A 20,836-nucleotide genomic window follows, 5' to 3' on the forward strand; every position below is an offset into this window, starting at 1 on the left:
GTAGGGGAGATAAACTAGCCGGTGTCGTGTCCTTTCAGCCTAGCTTCAGGTTGGCCGCTGGGAAACTGCATCGTTTCAGGGTCACTCAGGTTCCTGCTGTGCTGGTGCTTGCTCAGGTATTCACAGCTGCAAAACCCTGCGGTGTGTACTCCTGGGAGCAGAGGGGAGAGTACACAGAGTCGATTCACCAGGGATCTTTGGGATAGTCTTGTCCCAGAATCTCACGGAGTAGGCCTTGAGGCTGTGGGGAGGATAAAGGAGTCAATTTCAGGTTCTCTGTTTCTTAGTTTAGCAGTCGCCACACTTCAAAATCAGTTTTTCAAGCCCTCACAAAAATTTGTCACTGTTTTAGCATGCAGTTTTGCAAAGCAGTTTCCCCCTGGAGTAATGCTTTTGATTTTCTCTAACAGGCTTTAGTCTAGTCTGTGCATTTCTGTGTATGTTACTTTAATGGAGAGCTGTCTGGCAAAATTCAGAGAAGTGCAAATTTGGAAAGATGGCTATGTTTCAGTTTGCATATTTTTTTTCCAGAAACTGCGAATTAAGTTGGTTCGTCTTTACACGTGGACTGAATCAAATTTATCCTCCAATCCTACTTTACGTGAACTGAGTTCTATCTCTTCAAGAATGTCATGAAAAGTTATATTCCATCATCACACATCTCTATTATTATTACTTCGTATTTATGAAGCGCCTTATTTGAACATGTCTAGAGGTGGCGTACAATATAAAGTAGCACACATCAGGTAGAAAACCCACAAATTCAGAGTTCAATGCACAATAAAACAATCAAATCTGGTGAACACATCAAGAAAATATACCTCAATCCACAAATCGTGTTCCCTCGCAGCCATGAGCACGATTATTACAAAATAATTTAAAGAATGAAATCATCCCGAGGGTGATAAAATCAACACTCAAATGCCTGGTGATAGAAACAAAGTTTTTGTCTGGCTCTGCTACGTTGTCAAAGTTAGCACCAAGCGAGCCTCTCTTGGGAGAGTGTTCCACAAACAGAAATGAAGGCTGGACCACCGAAAGGGCCCTATTCCTTGTTGTCATCCTGTTAAGTTGTGGGTGAACATATCAGACGACACAGTGATTCTTCAAACAGCTCTTGTTTATTCACAGGCCAGAACAGAACTGAACTGAAGGGTTCAGCCAACCTGCTTATATAGAGCTCAACTACAACGCAACAGTAACAACTTTCTGTAACTATCCAATCACTGAACGTCACTTTCAATTCCTTATTTGCATATGTGGACCTGCGTGAAAACTATCTACAGTATCCCCCTGCTGGCCCACGGTGAGAACTTCAGTACATAACACATCCTTTACTCAATAACCAAGTCCTCAAATGGGCTCAGAGTCAACGCCATCATTATTTCCATAGTATTTTCAGGGTTCATGGCCTATTCTCTCTTTTTTTACAGTATTTAAGGCTGGCAACCTTGGCTGGAATCTTTACAGCTCCCTCAGCCAGGGTGGGGAACTTTAAGCCTAAAGGCCAAAAGCAACCCTACAGGCCCCCCCTCTCTCCTCCCACCCCCCTTCAGACTCTGCCTCTTGCTTGTCTGGACAGAGGACAGAAGTGTGTGTGAATTTAGAAACCCATGACTTCTATATGTCTGGAACTTGGCCAAACCAATCAAAATCAATGTTCAATAAAGGGCCCCTCCAGACCCCCTTTTTATTGTTCATTCATCAGGCACTTATACAGTGCTGGGAATTACACAGTGCCCCAATTCCTCTCCCAGAGATACAACTCACAGTGTAGTTTAATAATCAAATAATTGTAGTGAACAGGGGGCCTCCTAACACCCCCCAGCACCCTTAACAAGCTACAGCTCCCAGAATTCTTTGGGGAAAGCCATGACAGCTTAAAGTGGTGTCATGTTGCTTTAAATTGATGGCGTGACTTTAGCCTTAGAGGCAAAGGACTGTGGCCACAGAACCTTGCAAGCAGACCGGTTTCGGGTTGGCAGGTGGCTTCCAAGTACTGCTGCTTCCTCCCATAGAACCCAGTGAATGACCCAGCCCCAGCTCCTATTATGAATATCACTGGTAAAGCAAATCATGGGTTTCTTAAACTGCACCTGTGCCGTGCACATGGGCTTCAGACTGCAGGCTAGTTTATTTCATTTTTTTGAGAAGCCTGGCACAGGTTGCATCTCCTGCCTTTTTGGTCGCAGCTGGATGCCAATGCACTCAGCTCCAATTTCCCCTGGCTCAGCAGCGCAGCCCTCCATCGCCTTAGATCAGTCTTCGGTGCAGACAGGGAGGGGACAAGGTGACCCGAGCTTGAATTTCACTTGTTCTCATGCCTAAAAAGAAACAGGCTGACTTCTCCCCTACCCCACCCACCCACCCACCCCAGAACCCACCTCTCCTGCCTCCTTAGATCTACGCCACACTCCTCTCAACAGAGAATCCAGCTCCTACCCTGTTCTATTGATTATTTTATTGCTTTCTAGCTAAAATTTCAGCTAAGGTGCTCAAGGTGACATATATTTTATTTATAGACTATATGTCGCACACTTAAAGAGTATCTAGGCGGTGAACATAGCACAGCTGTGAAGCAACGTAAAAATACTTTGCCATCATTTCCACTGTATAATCCCGAGGTAAGGAGCATCAGAAAGTCTGTTTTGGCTTCTGGAAGCTTTCTCAGGCCACGCCACCTATCTCCAGGCCACACCTCCTTCTCGGTCCAGCTTCAGTTCCTGAGTGTTTTTAGGAGGTGACCTTGAACTCTGATGACGTTTCCTGATTGCCCAGATGGAGGAAAGAGTGTTTGAGTAGGTGCAGACATTTGCCTCCTGTCCAGAGATAACATTGACATTCACTGCTCCACCCACTTTCACCTCTGGCCCCGCCCACCACCACCATGTGACTCTCAGAAGGTGGGCCGGAATGGAATGCAGATCTTGGGCCAAAAAAGGGTTACCTATCCTTGTTATAGGGATGTGGGTGGTGCTGTGGATTAAACCACAGAGCCTAGGGCTTGCCAATCAGAAAGTCAGCAGTTCGAATCCCCATGACGGTGTGTCGGTCCCAGCTCCTGCCAACCTAGCAGTTCGAAAACACACAGTGCAAGTAGATAAATAGGTACCGCTCCAGCAGGAAGGTAAGCGGCATTTCCATGCTCTCTGGTTTCCGTCACGGTGTTCCGTTGCGCCAGAAGCTGTTTAGTCATGCTGGCCACGTGACCTGGAAAGCTGTCTTTGGACAAACGCCAGCTCCCCCAGCCTGAAAGCGAGATGAGCGCTGCAACCCCAGAGTCGTCCGCAACTGGACCTAACGGTCGGGGTCCCTTTACCTTTACCCTTGTTATACACAATAACTGATGAATGAGCGATACATCAGAGCTATACATCACCTGTGTAAGCAGAAAGCAGATTTGTGTGTCCTTCCTCATCATCCCTACTGCCGCCTTCCGAGGCAGCCTGTGTTCCACTGCCAAACAGCTAAACGTGCAAGGAGAGCCCTGCTGAATCAGGCCCATTGCAAAGGCGGATTTAGGGGAGCAAGATCAGTTTGTCTGCATGAGGCGCCAAGCCAAGGGCGCTACGGGGGGCACTGCAGCAAAGAACAGAAGATGAGAGGTGAAGGGGGGATTTTGGCACCGCACAACATGCTGCTGAAATTTGAAAGCCCGAAGTCCATCTAGTTCAGCATTCTGCTCTTGCAGCGGCCAACCAGATGCCCCTTTGGGAAGACCACAAGCAGGACCCAAACGCCAGAGCGCTTTCCCCTCCTGAGATTTCCAGCAGCTGGTATTCAGAAGCATTATTACCACCATCTGCAAAGGCAGAGCATAGCTATGGCTGCTAGTAGCCACTGAGAGCCTTTATCTCCATGTGAAAAGGTAAAGGACCCCTGGATGTTTAAGTCCAGTCAAAGGCGACTATGGGGTTGTGGCGCTCATCTCGCTTTCAGGCCAAGGAAGCCGGCGTTGGTCCACAGACAGCTTTCCGGGTCATGTGGCCAGCATGACTAAACAGCTTCTGGCGCAACAGGACACCGTGACGGAAACCAGAGCAGTGCATGGAAACGCCGTTTACCTTCCCGCCGCAGTGGTACCTATTTATCTACTTGCACTGGCGCGCTTTCAAACTGCTAGGTGGGCAGGAGCTGGGACAGAGCAACGGGAGCTCACTCCGTTGCGGGGATTCGAACCGCCAACCTTCTGATCGGCAACTCCCTGTTGCCAGTGTTGTGGGGCAACGGGAATTGTTCTCTCCCTAGGGCACAGAGTGGGGAACCTGCTGCCCTCCAGTTCCATTCGACTCGAATCAGTGGGGCTAATAGTGAGGCATGATGGGAGTTGTAGTCCAGCGACATCAGGAGGGCCACCGGTCCCCCAACCTTGGCTTAAAAGAACCCAGGACTTTGAGGCAGTGAGGTTCCCTTTCCCGGATTCAACCCCTGCCATTCCCTTCCCTATCGTGAGCTTCTGCTGCCCCCTGCTGGCTCCTCGCCACTCCCGAGAGTTTTTAAAAGCAGCAAACTCTTAAACTGTTACGAAAGTTTCCCTCCTCGGAGCAGCTCGCTGCTTTGTCATTAGCCGTGCGCTGCTTCCTAGATCTGCTGCCTCTCGCCCTCTTCTGCCATGGTGGTCACACGCTGGGGGATCTGCTCTGCAGGGAAGATCGCCCACGACTTCCTGGTCGCCCTGAAGACTTTGCCACCCGAGGATCACAAGGTAGCAGGGGTGGTTTTTGAGAGGGAAAGCACTTGGGCAGCAGAAACCCATTTTCTATCAGTAGCTTCCTGTCGGAGAGGGTGGCACCCGTGTGCCTGGGGGTTTGCCAGCATTTCTCGTAAGAAACAGGATCCAGGCCATGTTCCATGGTTGGGAGAACGGCTGTTCTCTTTGAAGCAACTAGTCAGTCCACAATACAGTGGTACCTCGGGTTAAGAACTTAATTCATTCTGAAACTGTTCTTAACCTGAAGCACCACTTTAGCTAATGGGGCCTCCCGCTGCCACCGTGCCGCCGCCACACGATTTCTGTTCTCATCCTGAAGCAAAGTTCTTTTTTTTTTTTGCAAGTAAATTTTTATTAATATTGCTCATTTATACATAAGAACAAATACAAAATTTATACCATAACTCGCGCGTATCACAACAAGTCAAAAATACAACACAAAATTCTTATAGGCTCCGCCGAGCCGTAGGCTTCCTTCCACACTTTTGGTAAGTATCAGATCTGAAGCAAAGTTCTTTACCCGAGGTACTATTTCTAGGTTAGCGGAGTCTGTAACCTGAAGCGTCTGTAACCCGAGGTACCACTGTAATTATTTAAAAATAAAAGAGGATGCTGGAATAGATGGACTTCTGGCTTGATCTGATGTTCTTAAATGACGGGTTGATCCAGACTCATATGTTACCTGTTCCATGAACCTTCTGCCAAATTTGAGACTTTTATCTCCTTGGGGCAACAGCTGTCTCTTGCTTAGGTTGTTAAATACCACATACAGTGCTATTGTTCTAGAAAAAGAAGAGCCAGAACTCACCATGAGCACCCCCCTTCTTCCATTATAACGGCAACGACACCCACATGAGAAATGATAGAACGGAGTCCTGGCAAGTTGTAGCTGGAAGAAAGCCCTGATGGTGTCTCATTCCAAAGACTGAACTGAAAGTGGAGACACTATATGTACTTTTCCTTGTTTATTTGTTTGTTTTCACAATAATTTTTTTAATAAAAGCTAGTATGATAATAAAAAGTACCGCATACAGTAGATAGGTGACTTGTGTCGGAGGACTGGGGACTGGACAAATGGACAGAACCAGGAGAGGTAGTGCTGGAGACGGCTCTCAATAACTGACCCCAACCTACCATCCCAGCTAGGAAATGATGAGATTCATGGCTTCATGCAAAGAGAAATGAAACTCTGAGTGTGAGACTAAGTCTGTGTACACACCACACGTTTAAAGCAGTCTCCGCCACCCCACACTGAAAAGAATCGTGGGAACTGAAGTTTAGCCAAGACAGAATTACAATTGCAGCACTCTTAGCAAATTACTGTTCTCAGGATTCTTTTCGGGGGGGGGGTGCTTTAAATGTATGGTGCCTATGCAGTCACAGAAACTAGACTGTTTCCATTTTCTTCTGAGAAACACATTTTTGTATGCCGCTTTGACTGGTGTGCACATTTTTGCAAGCAGCTTCTCTTGATAGAATGCATTCTTATATATATAAAATTTTTGCTGGTATATTCATTTTCAGGAACAGTTTCCCCTGATATGTACAGTGGTGCCTCGCAAGACGAACAGAATCCGTTCCGCGAGTCTCTTCGTCTTGCAGTTTTTTCGTCTTGCGAAGCAAGCCCATTAGCGGATTAGCGCTATTAGCGCTATTAGCAGTTTAAGGGCTATTAACGGCTATTAAAGGCTTAAGGGATTAGCGGATTAGCTGCTAAAAGGCTATTAGCAGCTTAGCGCTTTAGAAAAAGGGGTTGGGGAGCGGAAAAAAACCTCAAGAATCGCAAGACATTTTCGTCTTGCGAAGCAAGCCCATAGAGAAATTCGTCCTGTGAAGCACCTCTGAAAACGGAAAACCCTTTCGTCTTGCGGGTTTTCCGTCTTGCGAGGCATTCGTCTTGTGGGGCACCACTGTACATTGTTGTAAGCATTGTTTGGTTGGAGAACTTGCATTGCAAAATTCAGATAAGTGCAACTTTTGAAAGATGGCTGTGGTGGAATCTACACACGTGTTAAAAACATTGTGAAAATGCTTTTTTAAAAAAATCGTTTTGAAAAATGCATTGAATTTGCTATAGTTCACCACCGCCGTCTAGTGCCACAGTTGTATATTGCACTTTACAACACATTCAGAATGTTTTATTTGCAGCTGTATAGCCGAGTCCTAAGTTTCCATTCTCACGCTGTTTTGGAAACTGCAAATTTGATATATCTGGCTTTAAACGTGAACCCAATCACATTTCTCTTGCATCCCTACCCAGAAGTGACCAGCGTGGAAGACAGAAAATAAGGGGGATGGGGTTAGGCTCTGTGAACACTTTCAGCAGTTTTCTGTCCCAGAGATCTGAAGGGGGAGTTTGGGGCCTCAGAGGCTGCTTACACACCATCCCTTTAAGGCACACCCACCCAAGAATCCTGAGAACTGTAGTTAACCCCCTGACCTCCAGTTCCCAGCATCCTTAACAGACTACAGTTCCTGGGATTATTGGGGGGTGCGCTATACATGTCTGGTGTGTACACAGCCCACATATTATTATTTTTTTTGTTTTCTTTTCTTTTGAGTTCGGGATTTTTACATACATTATATTATCTCCTTCCAATTTTTAAATTTCCAGTACAATTTTTTCCTTCCCCCCACCCCATATCCATTGGAAGGGTTCAAATAATTATCCTCAGCCACGGGCACAGCGTCTTTAGTTTCCACCAAATGTCTTTTGTTCCAGTAGTTTCTATCCATTGAAGATAGGGGTTCCATCTGTTCCTTATTGTGGTGGACTTGACCTTGCACGTTGTTTCCTGTGACATGACTACAACAATGTCTAACTGAATAAATTCAAACAAATAACTATTCCATGCCTCTACTGTCCATTTCTCTCTCTCTTTCCAACCTAAAGCTATCGTTGCCTTTCCCACTAAAATCATAGCTTTGAAGGTAAGCTGGTCACCTTTCCAGGTGTTTCCAGGTATACCCATTGTCATGAAATCAAAGTTTATTGAAAGCTTCACTTTAAAAATTTCATTAATAACCTTTAGGGTTTTATTCCAGAATTCCTTTACCCCTGGGCATTCCCAGTACATATGGGGAAACCATCCCTTGGCTAGTTTACAGTGCCAACAGTTAGAATTCAATCCTGCTACCATATTAGCTAGCTGGGCCAGAGTTCTGTACCATTTTAGAAAGAATTTTAATTCCAGCTCTCCACAGCCCAAGTGTTTAACCTGTGAGCCCCACCTATGGCGCAGGTGCTGGAACCGGAGGCATGTTTGCTGACGACTTCTCTTTTTCGTTATTGGTTGCATGCGCTGGAGAGTGTTTGGTTGACTCTGTTTGCAAAGTTTGCAAAGTGCTTCACTGTGCCTTGTGCGGCGGTGTTTGTCCTAGAAGGAGAGAAGGAGGCAGCTTTGGGACTGAAGCCCAGAGCTTGTGACCTCAATTGGCAGCAGAAACTTCCTCTCAGCTTCTTGAAGACACCCTTCCTGGATTGCTGCTCCCTTTCTGGCCTCTCTAGGAAACGGCTTGCGCTGGAACGTAGTAACCCTTCTCACTCCTTTGGTGACAAGGATCCTTCTACACAGGCACTTGACTTTGTAAGCAGCCTGGCAGATATCACAAATGGGTTGTTGGCCGCATCTTTAAAACAAAAACAACTCATCAGGTTTTCTCTGGAAAGGGAAGATCCAGATTAAAGAGGCAATCCTCTTCACAAGAAGCTGGCCTAAAGCTCGCCCGTACAGTGGTACCTCGGGTTACATACGTTTCAGGTTACATACGCTTCAGGTTACAGACTCCGCTAACCCAGAAATAGTACCTCGGGTTAAGAACTTTGCTTCAGGATGAGAACAGAAATTGTGCTCTGGCGGCACAGCAACAGCGGGAGGCCCCATTAGCTAAAGTGGTGCTTCAGGTTAAGAACAGTTTCAGGTTAAGAACAGACCTCCGGAACTAATTAAGTACTTAACCCGAGGTACCACTGTATTGCACACCCTCCGAGTGTCCCTATTTTCCAGGACAGTCCCGGATTTACAGAAGCCGTCCCGGATTCTGATTTGATCCTGGAATGTCCCACTTTTCCTTAGGACGTCCCTATTTTCACTGGATAAATGTTGGAGGGTATGGAGTAATGGAACCCTTGAGCCAAGGAGATAAGTAACTATAAAACCTTTAAAAGACATCTGAAGGCAGATGTCTGAAAGCATCAGAAGGTATATGGCTTCGTAACTTCAGCTGAGCCAAGGTCAAGGGACTTAAGGACAGCTGAGCCACAAATCCAGCTATGGAGCCAAAGATCCACTAGATCCTAAACTGCTCATCCTGGTGGATCCCCCTCAATAAGGGGGGGCGGATATGGGTTGGCATTTTGATACCTAAGACATAATGCAGGCACTATAAGAAAGTTGGCCGGGGGGGGGAGGAGGAGTTCCTGCCCATTGACTCTTTTTTCTCCTCCAGGTAGTGGCCATCGCTTCTCGCGACCTCAGCCGGGCTCAGCAATATGCCAAGATCCACGGCATCCCCAAGGCCTACGGCTCGTACACAGAACTGGCTGAGGATGCTGATGTTGGTGAGCTGCCTTCCCTCCTAAAACAGGGCTGGGGAACTTGTGGCTAGAGAGAGGGCAACTCCTGTCAGCCTTGACCATCCTTGGCACTGCCGGCCGGGACTCGTGGGAACAGGAGTCCAGTGACATCCGGCAGGCCCATCCTTGCCCCCAAAACTGAGTTCCCACTTCTGTGAGTATAAAACTTGCTTCCCAGCCTTCTTCCAAGGGCTGCTGGGGAGACCTGGGTGGTCTTCCAGGGATTCAGGCAGGACAATCACAGCCCTTTCTGGAGATGTCGGGAATTGAACTCGGTTCCTTCTGCCAACGAGCTACTATGGGCTTTCCTTCGAGGCAGCGCTGGGGTCTTTCCAGGTGCTGTGACCTCACTGTCTGTCCAAGGCTGATGCCTGATGCCAAGCGTCCCCTTAGGGCAGCCTTTCTCAACCTGTGGGTCCCCAGATGTTGTTGAACTACAACTCCCATCACCCCTAGCTAGCAAGGCCAGAGCTCAGGGATGATGGGAGTTGTAGTCCAACAACACCTGGGGACCCACAGGTTGAGAACCGCTGCCTTAGGGCTTGTGCCTGCCAGTTCTCTTACAGACAATGCCACATGGCTACTACAGGATGATAAAACAGGATCTGTCCCCTGAGGAACACTGGTGCCCTTTGTATCCTTCGCTTGCAAGTTTCTGAAGCTTTTTAATTATTATTTTTAGGAACAAAGGATCTATTGAGGTGTCGTAGCGACACACTTCTTGGAAATATAATTTGTGGCCTTTCTAAACTCTCTCCTCAGAAAGAAAGAATCTGTTATCTATGTGCCTCACCACTTTTTGCTACATCTAAGAAAAAGTTGCTGTGCTGGTGAGCAGCTGACTCAGCAAACACGGACATATCAGGCTCATCTGATTCCCTCCCTTCTTTCTGCCGAGGTTATCCAAGGTCATGTTGGGAGCCAGCAGGAGCTTGAGATGTGGGGTATTTAATTGGTGACCATATGCACAATGCGTAACGCTTGATTTGATTCCCTGTTGTATGAGGGGCTGGCACTCGTCTGTGCCAGGGGTTCTTTTGTTAGCAGACTGCTTGACAATAATATAGTGTGCAAAATTAAAGCAGGCTTGGCTCTGTATACCTGAAGGAGGGTCTCCACCCCCATCGTTCAGCCCGGATGCTGGGGTCCAGCTCTGAGGGCCTTCTGGTGTTTCTCTCATTGTGAGAAGCGAGGTTACAGGGAACGAGGCAGAGGGCCTTCTCGGCAGTGGCACCCTCCCTGTAGAATGCCCTCCCATCAGATGTCAAACAGATAAACAACTATATGACTTTTAGAAGATATTTGAGAGCAGCCCTGTTTCAGGAAGTTTTTAATTTTTGATTGTGTTTTTGTATTTTGTTGGAAGCCACCCAGAGTAGCTGGCGTAACTCAGTCAGATGGGCAAGGCACAATTATTATTGTTGTTGTTGCTGCTATTATTTATTTATTTATTTATTTATTTCCAACATGCATTGACCTTCCAAGTAGAGCTGAGACTGGGTCACGAAAAGCAAATCAAAAGAAGCATGGAGACAAGATATTTTACGATAGCCAGTCCTTTCAAGCAATACCTCTATTGTTAGCTGGAGAACAACATTTCAGATTACTCTATGCACTCTGCAAAGTTTGTTTTTTGTTACCCAGTTCTTTCCCGTAGCCATTAGGTGGACTGTGAGTCTAATTCACTTTAGCACACTTTAGTACTGTCAGGTAGTCTGCTAACAAAAGACTTCCCTGCAAGGACTGCCCAAATCGTGGAAATCGCTGCTGCCTCTTGACATTGGCAACAAACACTCAATACTCGTGGAGCATAAAAAAGATTATTTGAACTGCACAGAACTAAGTAGGCGGGTAGAATCAGGGTCTTTTCCGCTGTCTCTCGCCCACCCCCCATTTCCTGCTGGTCTTGGCTATGTATTCACTCTCTCAAATCTCTGTTACAGATGTGGTCCACATCGGGGTGGTGAATCCATACCATCTCCCTACCAGCCTCCTCTTCATCCAGGCTGGGAAGAACGTGCTGTGTGAGAAACCGCTGGGCATGAACACCGCAGAAGTGAAGGCCCTGGTGCAGGCAGCTCGGCAAAAGAACGTCTTCTTCATGGAGGTACAAGGCAAAGTCAGTCCCCCCCGAAGCAGAGGCAGACTTAGGGGATCACAACCGGCCCGTCCACACTGGGCGCCAAGCCTAGAGGGCATTGCAACAACGATGAACAACGGCAAGCAAGAGGCGGAGGGGGGCGAGTGTTGGCATCGCACAGCGGCATTCAGCGCCGCTGGACTTTCAAAACCCAATGTCCACCACAGCCTGTTGGTTCACATATAATAATAATAAAAATAAATTTTATTTATATCCTGCCCTCCCCAGCGGAAGCTGGGCTCAGAGCAGCTAACAACAGTAAAATGATAAAACATTCTAAAATCATTTCATTATAAAATTAATTCCAATCAAATTAATGGCAACCATTGGGCTAGAAGTTCTGTGAGGATTGCCAAAGGAGGGAGTCAGACTGTACCTTGGCCAAAGGACTAGTGGAACAGCTCTGTCTTGCAGGCCCTGCGGAAAGATGTCAGGTCCTGCAGGGCCCTAGTCTCTTGTGACAGAGCGTTCCACCAGATCAGGGCCACAGCCGAAAAAGCTCTGGCTCTGGTCGAGGCCAGCCTAACCTCTCCGTGGCCCGGGATCTCCAATAAGTTTTTATTTGAAGACCGTAAGGTCCTCTGTGGGACATACCAGGAGAGGCGGTCCCGTAGGTACGAGGGTCCTAGGCCGTATAGGGCTTTGAAGGTTAAAACCAGCACCTTAAACCTGCTGCCACATTGCTGTGAGCTAAGCTACAATTTGCCTGAGCATTAGAATCAAATCCAGGGTTGTGGTTTGTCTGGAGGAGTGGTAAACAAAGAGTAAGTGTTGCAGCTCATGCTTTGTCTGGAGCAAACTGTGAGCCTGGGTTTGGACATAATGCTAAATCAAACCATGGATTAGCCCCATGTAACACAGCAGCAGCAGCAGCAGCAGCAAGACCAGGGGAGGAACATAGCAGCTGCAGTCTTTACTGTGGAGTCCTGTATGTTTGCTTCTTTGCGCTAAACCATGGTTTAGCTTAGCATTATGTTCAAACCAAGTCACTGGCTATGTTTGGACGTGATTACAAACCATGGTTTATTGTGGTGTGAACCAGCCTAGCCTCCCCACCCACCAGGCTTAGACATCTTTCCCCCTTGAACATTTGACTCCTGTTTTTGATTAATTGCCGCTCATTGCATCATCTGCACTTATGATTTGTTTGAAGCAAACTTAGCTATGGTTTAGGGTTCAAATATAAACACTAAACTGTGGGGAATTCAAATGGGAAGCAAATCTGGCCACCCTGGAGGCGGGGAGGGGGGGAACCCTGCTGGAAACCAGACCCCCAATGTTTTGGCATTGCTTGTGGAAATGCTGTTTCTTCTGGCCCAGCACTAGAAGTCCAAAAGGGCTGGCAGCCGGTTGCCAGCATTCAAACCAGCCCTTCTACCTGCTGCCCTAACACAGCCTTCCATAGCTGGGTGCCTTCCAGATGTTTTAGACTACAACTCCCATCAGGTTGGCTAATGGTCAGGGTGATGGGAGTTGCAATCCAGCAACATCTGAAGGTTCAGCCATTCTTGGCATCAACCCCCCCCCCCCATGTTCTTAAGCAGGGGTAGGCAACCTAAGGCCGGGGGGCCAGATGTGGCCCAATCACCTTCTCAATCTTGCCCACGGATGGTCCAGGAATCAGCGTGTTTTTACATGAGTAGAATGTGTCCTTTTATTTAAAATGCATCTCCAGGCTATTTGTGGGGCCTGCCTGGTGTTTTTACAGGAGTAGAATGTGTGCTTTTATTTAAAATCCATCTCTGGGCTATTTGTGGGGCATAGGAATTCGTTCATTTCCCCCAAAAAAATATAGTCCGGCCCACCACATGGTCTGAGGGACAGTGGACTGGCCCACAGCTGAAAAAGGTTGCTGACCCCTGTTCTTAAGACTATCAAAAATGCAAACTGAGGGTTTTATCACTGTATGCACAGCTTGAAGAATAATTTTTTTTTGCCTTGCTCGCATCTTTATGGGGTTTCACGTAGCTTGTCTTAATAAAGGACTAGCTCTGGATATTCCCCCCGCCCATGTGCCAACATGGCTACCTGCAATTTTTGTACGCCAGGGTCTGTGGACACGTTTTTTCCCTGCTTCAGAGAAGATCCGTTCCTTGCTCAGCCAGGGTTCCATCGGGGATGTGATGGTGTTACATGCTGAATTTGGGAGCCCGCAACTCTCCATCCCCAGATGTGTGGAGAAGGAGCTGGGGGGAGGTGGCCTTCTGGATATTGGCTGCTATTGCATCCAGTTTGCCTGCATGGTCTTCAATGGAGAGAAGCCAGAGTCCATTCTGGCCTCTGGATTCCTGCACGATACAGGTGAGTACTTGGCTGGTCACTTTCCTTGCCAGGGGAAGAAGTAAGGCGTTTCAGAAATTGTCCATCAAGGAAACCAAATGAAAAAAAGCGCTGGCCCAAGTCATGAGACAGAAAGTTCCTACAGTATTTAAGGTGCCCTCCTTAAATAAATTTCTTCTTCTTCTTTGGCGATCATTCATAGCCAAGTATGATTCACTGGGCAACAATTTTTTACTTTTTGAATGTTGTCTAGATTTCTACAATTGATTTAGGGTATGTTTGCACTGCTGAATCAGGAAATGGCATTCGTTTCTCTCCATCAGGTCAGGTTTTTGTGCTATGTTGATTTGAAAAAAATCAGATCTTGTGACAAAATCGATTACATTTTTGTGGCATTATCAGCTGATTTTTGTCAACACATATCATCCTAAATATGTTTTTAAGAGAAAAAATGTTTTTCCAACAACATATATTGATTACCTGATAGAAACATTGATAACTGTAAACTGAATGGTGGGCATTGATAAAGGTAAGTACACGTAAGTTGCATGTTGCTTCACCATTTTTCAAACTTCAGGGCTTGAACTTCCGTTTCTTGGAATGCTCAGCGGCAGGGAGGTCTCGCTTCAGAGTCCAACAGTAGTCAGCCATCATGACTGCGTTCCAGCGACCCTGATACCTGGTCTCCATCTCTTTCATGTCCTGATGGAATCTCTCCCCCTGCTCGTCACTCATTGAACCCAGGTTCTCAGGAAACCGGTCCGTATGTGAAAATAGGTAGTGCATCTTGACGCTCATGTTGCAGCCCAGGTTTCTGAAAGCAGCCAGCATGTTGTTGACAAGTTCTGCGTAGTTTCTGGCCTTATTGTTGCCAAGAAAGTTCTTCACTACCAGAACAAATGCCTTCCACGCTTCCAGTTCCACTTCGTTCATTGTGTTTCCGAACTCTGGATCTCTGATGAGCTGACGGATCTGAGGACCGTCAACGATGCCAGCTTTCAACTTCTCCATGGTCAATCCTGGAAAAGCCTGGCACAAGTAAGTGAAGCAGTCACCATCCTTGTCCAGAGCCTTGGTGAACTGCTTGATTAAGCCAAGCTTGATGTGCAGCGGTGGGAAGAGTATTCTGTCTCTGTCCACCAGAGGGTCGTTGATGATGTTCCTTTCTTTGCAAGGCACCAATTCCTCCCGCACAGGCCAGTCCTTCGTGTAATGCTGAGCACGGTCCCTACTATCCCACATGCACAGAAAACATGGGTACTTGGTGAAGCCAGACTGTTGTCCCAACAAAAAGTTCACCATTTTCAGGTCAACACAAATAAACCACTTATGCTGATCATAACCAATTTTCTCCAGCACATACTTCCCCGCTTCATAGTTCTCCTTCAGTGTAGTCGAGTGAGCCAGGGGTATAGAGGCAAATTGGTTGCCGTTGTGTAGCAGAACACATTTCAGGGATCACTTGCTGCTGTCAATGAACAGTCTCCAATCTTTGGGTTCGTACTGTGGCACTCCAAGCTTGAGCAGAAGCTGCGCAATATCTGCACAGTACACCAAGTCCTTCTCTTCCGAGAAAAAACAGAGGTACTCTTGATGCCTGTTGCGGAAGAAGCTGATGCGAGCACTGTTTCCTATACACTTTGTGGGGTGGCTGCGCCATTAACTTAGTTTTGATCCCCCAACTTTATGCTTTGCCGCACCAATTTATGGAAGATTTTGAGGTTTTATGACTTCAAACTGATCCCTTTTCGACATAATCACCCAGAACTATCGGACCTTGTCATTAAAATAATCATTTCCAATCAAAACAATTATTCAACATGGCATTTTACCCCCACCAACTTCTTCTAAAATGCTCCACACAAGCGTACATGTGAACAAAAACTTAAAAAAAGACATGTGGCCATAGCTCAAAAACGTGACCTGATTGAGCAAAACCAATGTGATTTTTGGATTCAGCGCATCAGATTCATCCTAAATCAACTGAAAAAACGCAGACAACAAATTTGTTGTTGACCAGTGTTATCTTCCATGAACATGGTTTTAACAGTGAGTCCGTAAATGACTGTGGAGGCCAATTCTGGATCCACACGTCCTTCCACAGTGGGGACATAGGTTTCCAGGTGGGAGTTGATCATGGTGAGGGTTTGCCAAACGTGCCTTCCTCCTAGCGTGTGTCTCCCTTTTGTCCTGAGTTCGAGCGTCTTCAAAACCCGTGACACCTTTGGTAAAGGCTGTTCTTCAATTGGAGCGCTCACAGGCCAGTGTTTCCCAATTGTCAGTGCTTACACTACATTTTTAAAGATTTGCCTTGAGAGAGTCTTTGAACCTCTTCTGTTGACCACCAGCATTACACTTTCCATTTTTAAGTTCGGAATACAGTGGTACCCCGCAAGACGAATGCCTCGCAAGACAAAAAACTCGCTAGACAAAAGAGTTTTCCATTTTTTGAGTCGTTCCACAAGACAAATTTCCCTATGGGCTTGCTTCGCAAGACGAAACGTCTTGTGAGTTCTTGCGAGTTTTGTTCCTTTTTCTTAAAGCCGCTAAGCCGTTAATAGCCGCTAAGCCGCTAAACCGCTAAGCCGTTAATAGCCACTGAGCCGCTAATAGCCGTGCTTCGCAAGACGAAAAAACCGCAAGACGAAGAGACTCGCGGAACGGATTAATTTCGTCTTGCGAGGCACCACTGTACAGTAGTTGCTTTGGAAGACGATAATCAGGCATCTGCACAACATTACGAATCCAATGAAGTTGGTGTTGAAGAATCATTGCTTCAACACTGGTGATCTTTGCTTCTTCCAGTACACTGGTATTAGTTTGTCTTCCCAAGTGATGTGTAAAAGTTTTCAGAATGTGCTCTTACATACGGGGAGAAATTCAGCACAATTCACAATTAAATTCACAATTAAAGTCAAATCTATCAAATCCATATAATATAAGAACTAAAACACAGTCATGTTTCTAAACTCTCACTTTCCCAAATTTTACAGTTGACAGATCCTTCCATCCCTATGTGCTCTCTGCTGTCTCAGGGTAGTGCTAGCAGGTTTGATTTTGCTGTGGGTGACATAACATTGCTTGCTTGTGGGGTTCTTTCAATATTTATTGCCAATTACAAATCGACAAGCAGACGACAAGTGGGGACAAACTGCAGGACAATAGATCCACTATGTCACATCTGTTCCCCACAGAGGCCACATGCTTTCTGCCACCTCCCTGTCTCTGTCCCTCTTTCTTTCAAACTTCCCTTTGCTACTTCCTGTCTCTGACTGTTCAGCCAGAAGAACGTCTTCTTCTCCAAACTCTCCCCGGGATCTCATTCACAAGCACAGAGAGTGCTGACAAAACAAGATGATCCTGGAATCTGAGCCAACAACCCAGAAAGGGAAAGAAAAACAAAAGGAAAGGTCAGCCAGGAGCTGTAATTACATTTTACTGATTCATTTGCTGCCTTTTTAAAAAATGGTGTCTCATTCTGCTGCCTGAAGTTACTCACTTCATTTTGCCCAATGGTAGAGCTGGCTCTTCTTACTGGGGAAGGAAGGGGAGCAGTACGGATGTGGAGGTTTGGGATACCTTAATTCCCACAAACAGATGAGAAGAACTGAGGAGCTACACTAACGTTGAAGATAGAGAAATCCAGAAGATGCGCCTCTTTGACACCTGAGATGCATTCCTTCAGAGTCCATCAAATTCCTGTGACTATAATCTGTGACTATACTGTAAAATGTTTTCAGTTTTCAATTGCTGTCACCTGCCTAGGACTTGCTAGTGAAGGGCAAGTAATACAGAGGATGATGATTGTTGTTGTTGTTGTTATTTTGACACACTATAGAAACTTCTTTTTGCTTTGTCAAACTTTGGGCATAGTTTGGGTTTTCTCCACTCTGGCGTGAGCATTTATAATCCCTGCCTCTGCTTTTCAGCCTGAGGGGGGACAAGGTGGCGGGTTTGTGCTGCAATGGTAACATTTAAAAGAAGAAATAAAAACTGCTGAGGTGTGTCTGTGAGTAGGTGCCAAAGAAGACTGAGGGCAGGAGAGGTCGTGTCCCCCCCAGTGACAGGCTTGTGTTTTCTTTTCCTCAGGTGTGGACAAAACCGTGTCAGTCATCCTAAACTACTCGGGAAATCGCCAGGCTGTCCTCACCTGCACCATGACAGCCAAGATGCCAAATCGAGCCAGCATTAACGGCACCAAGGGCATGATCGAGGTAACTCCTAGTTTCCAATCCAGGGGCTAAGGCAGTTTGAGGAGGGAAATTGTACCTGGTTTATTAGAAATGTATTTTTTCAACCCTTCCCCCCTCCCCCGATATTGTTGGACTACAACTCTCATCGTCACTAAGCATTGGCCAAACAGGCTAGAGACGATGAGATTTGTAGTCCAATAACATTAGGGGACCTGGGTCAAAGAACTGGAGCCCAGGAGTGGAGGCAGCCCTGTGCTGCAATCCAAAATGGATTCCTTAGCCGAAAAGCAATGTCACATTTACTCCCATATTTAAGGCACTATGATACCACTTTAAACAGGTGTGGCTTCCCGCAAAGAATTGTGGGAACTGTAATTTGTTAAAGGTGTTGATAGGTAACTCCCAGAGCTAGAATTCCTAGAGTGGTTTAACTACCTGTCCCTCTTCCAAGGGAGCAATGGGAAATGTAGCTCTAGGAGGGGAATATGGAGTCTCCTGACAGTTCTCAGCATCCTTAGTTCCTGTAACCGTTTGGAGGAAAGCCATGACTGTTTAAAGTTTCCTTACATGTAGGGTGTGTGAATATGGCCCAAATGTTGCAACAGAAACACCTTGTATGTGAAGAAGGGCATTCTAGGCAGATGAGGAGAAGGAAGCAGGAGCTAGGATAATACAGGGTGGTGTTGTCCGTTTTCTTCGAAGGTGGCTGTGCCAAGCCAGTTTTGTGGCCTAGGCAGGCGCACACACCCTCCCCAGCTTTCTCTCAGTTCCCTTGCTTCCTGCCAGATTCCATTTCACTTCTGGTGCCCAACCGAGTTGGTGGTCAACGGGGAGAGAGAGGAGTTTCCCCTGCCTCCCCCGTCCCAGAAAATGCACTTCCAGAACAGCACCGGCCTGCGCTACGAAGCGGAGCATGTCCGGCAGTGTCTCCTCAAAGGTAACACTTCGAAAACACCGCTGACTCGCTTTTATTAGATTGCCTGGGGAGAAATTCAATAAGCCACGTTTTTAAAAAGGGAGGGAGTAGAGTGAGAGAAGGGGGAAAGTTTGCTTCAAAACCAGCCTTTGGGACTACATCCACTGGTCCAGGTCCCCCAGTGAGCTTCCTGGCCAGGTAGGAATTTGGAAACCTGTTTGTTTGTTTTTTAGCCTTCTCTCCTCCCTTCCCACATCTTCTAGGTTTGAAAGAAAGCCCCATCCTGACACATGCGGACAGCGAACTGGTCAATTCCATCCTGGAGGAAGCTCGCCGACAAGTGGGTGTGTTTTACCCTCAGGACAAAGTGTGACACACACTCCATTACCACTCCGCCTCCTGCAAGACCCCATATTCAGTTTCAAAAAATAAAATTGCACGCAGATGGACTTCAGGTGTGGTACAGACATGTATGGCCAATAAAGCAAATCTTGCCAATTTTGGACGGTGAGTTATTGTGTCATCCAAGGAGGCCTGGATAGGGAGTGGGAGAAGGGACTGGGAGCATGGGCAAGGGGAGAAATTTGGAACAACGGGGCTGGGAATAAGGGTTGTGGGACATGGGGAGTGGAGGGGTTAAACAACAGCTTAAGGGAGGCAGAAACACAGGATAAAACTGTCCTAAGAAACCAGTGGTGCTCAAGTTGTCCTTCTGCTGGGCTTGGTGACAGCCTTCTTTTACATTTAAGTACAGTGGTACCTCGGGTTACGCACTTAATTCGTTCCGGAGGTCTGTTCTTAACCTGAAACTGTTCTTAACCTGAAGCACCACTTTAGCTCATGGGGCCTCCTGCTGCCGCCGCACGATTTCTGTTCTCATCCTAAAGCAAAGTTCTTAACCCGAGGTACTATTTCTGGGTTTGCAGAGTCTGTAACCTGAAGCATCTGTAACCTGAAGCGTCTGTAACCCGAGGTACCACTGTAATACTTTGGTTTAAGCAGAGTGGGATTCCTGAATGTGCATTTAGCCAGAATTCTTTTTCCTTTTTCTTTTTTTAAGGTTCATTTCATTCCACTGTTTTAAGACTGAGAGCAGGAGAGGGTTAATAGAGCCAGAAAGACTCATCTATTTTTTATTTTATAGTGTCTAGCAGCAGGCCACACACATTTTTGTTAGGGAAATTAAATCAAAATTAAGGCTAAATGGTCCACAATGGACTGGGCTGTTTCCAGATGTCTGTTCATTGGGTATAAATCCTGATTTGTTGGCACAACACATGCACAGAAGTTACTGTATTTTTTGCCCTATAAGACTCACTTTTTCCCTCCTAAGAAGTAAGGGGAAATGTGTGTGCGTCTTATGTAGCGGATGCAGGCTGCGCAGCTATCCCAGATGCCAGAACAGCAAGAGGGATTGCTGCTTTCACTGTGCAGCGATCCCTCTTGCTGTTCTGGCTTTTGAGATTCAGAATATTTTTTTCTTGTTTTCCTCCTCCAAAAACTAGGTGCCTCTTGTGGTCTGGTGCGTCTTATAGAGCGAAAAATATGGCATACATCACTTGTGTCACCTCACTTGTTCCATTCTGCATTCATCTGAATTAGCATGTACAATATTTTTACGAAGTTATACAACATATAATGACATTATATAAGTATCTAGTGGTTGCTAGATAGGGCGACTTTACGTCACCTTTCCACGATCAAACTTTTTGCAGCAAGTGATAGAGAAATGTACAGGATAACAACCACTAGAAGGAGCTGTCCTATAACAATGCACAATTGTTATTTTTTGAGAAAAAACGAAATCAAGAGGAACGCTGAATAATTCTGAAGCCCATCTGTTGGTCACCAGAAAGGCAGCTGAGAAGGTACGGGTGGAAATGTGTCAGGCTGTGAGAGCCTCAACCGCTCCAAACACCACTGCACAAATTCCACACCCCGTGGAGAATAGCAATAAGAAACTTCCACACCTGTGGAGTTTGCGCTATTCCACTCTTTTCCTTTAGAAAAAAAAAGGTTC

The 20,836-nt window shown here is 46.4% G+C and overlaps 1 protein-coding gene across 1 annotated transcript; it reads left to right on the top strand.

The window, feature by feature from the left end:
* The first annotated feature begins 4,525 nt into the window (after positions 1-4,525).
* Positions 4,526-19,316, top strand: DHDH (dihydrodiol dehydrogenase). The gene is made up of 7 exons (XM_083411542.1): positions 4,526-4,705; positions 9,161-9,272; positions 11,231-11,394; positions 13,476-13,728; positions 17,797-17,921; positions 18,687-18,837; positions 19,080-19,316. The coding sequence occupies exons 1-7, from the start codon at positions 4,613-4,615 to the stop codon at positions 19,187-19,189; spliced, it is 1,008 nt and encodes a 335-aa protein (XP_083267668.1). The 5' UTR covers positions 4,526-4,612; the 3' UTR covers positions 19,190-19,316.
* The last annotated feature ends 1,520 nt before the right edge of the window (positions 19,317-20,836 follow it).

This window comes from Podarcis tiliguerta, assembly GCF_965153285.1.
Source record: "Podarcis tiliguerta genome assembly, chromosome: 13".
Lineage (NCBI taxonomy): Eukaryota > Metazoa > Chordata > Lepidosauria > Squamata > Lacertidae > Podarcis > Podarcis tiliguerta.

Coding starts and splice junctions, on each gene's coding strand:
- DHDH (XM_083411542.1), top strand. CDS start 4,613: ATGGTGGTCACACGCTGGGGGATCTGCTCTGCAGGGAAGATCGCCCAC. Junction 9,273..11,230: donor GGCTGAGGATGCTGATGTTG/GTGAGCTGCCTT, acceptor TCTCTGTTACAG/ATGTGGTCCACATCGGGGTG. Junction 11,395..13,475: donor AGAACGTCTTCTTCATGGAG/GTACAAGGCAAA, acceptor TTTGTACGCCAG/GGTCTGTGGACACGTTTTTT.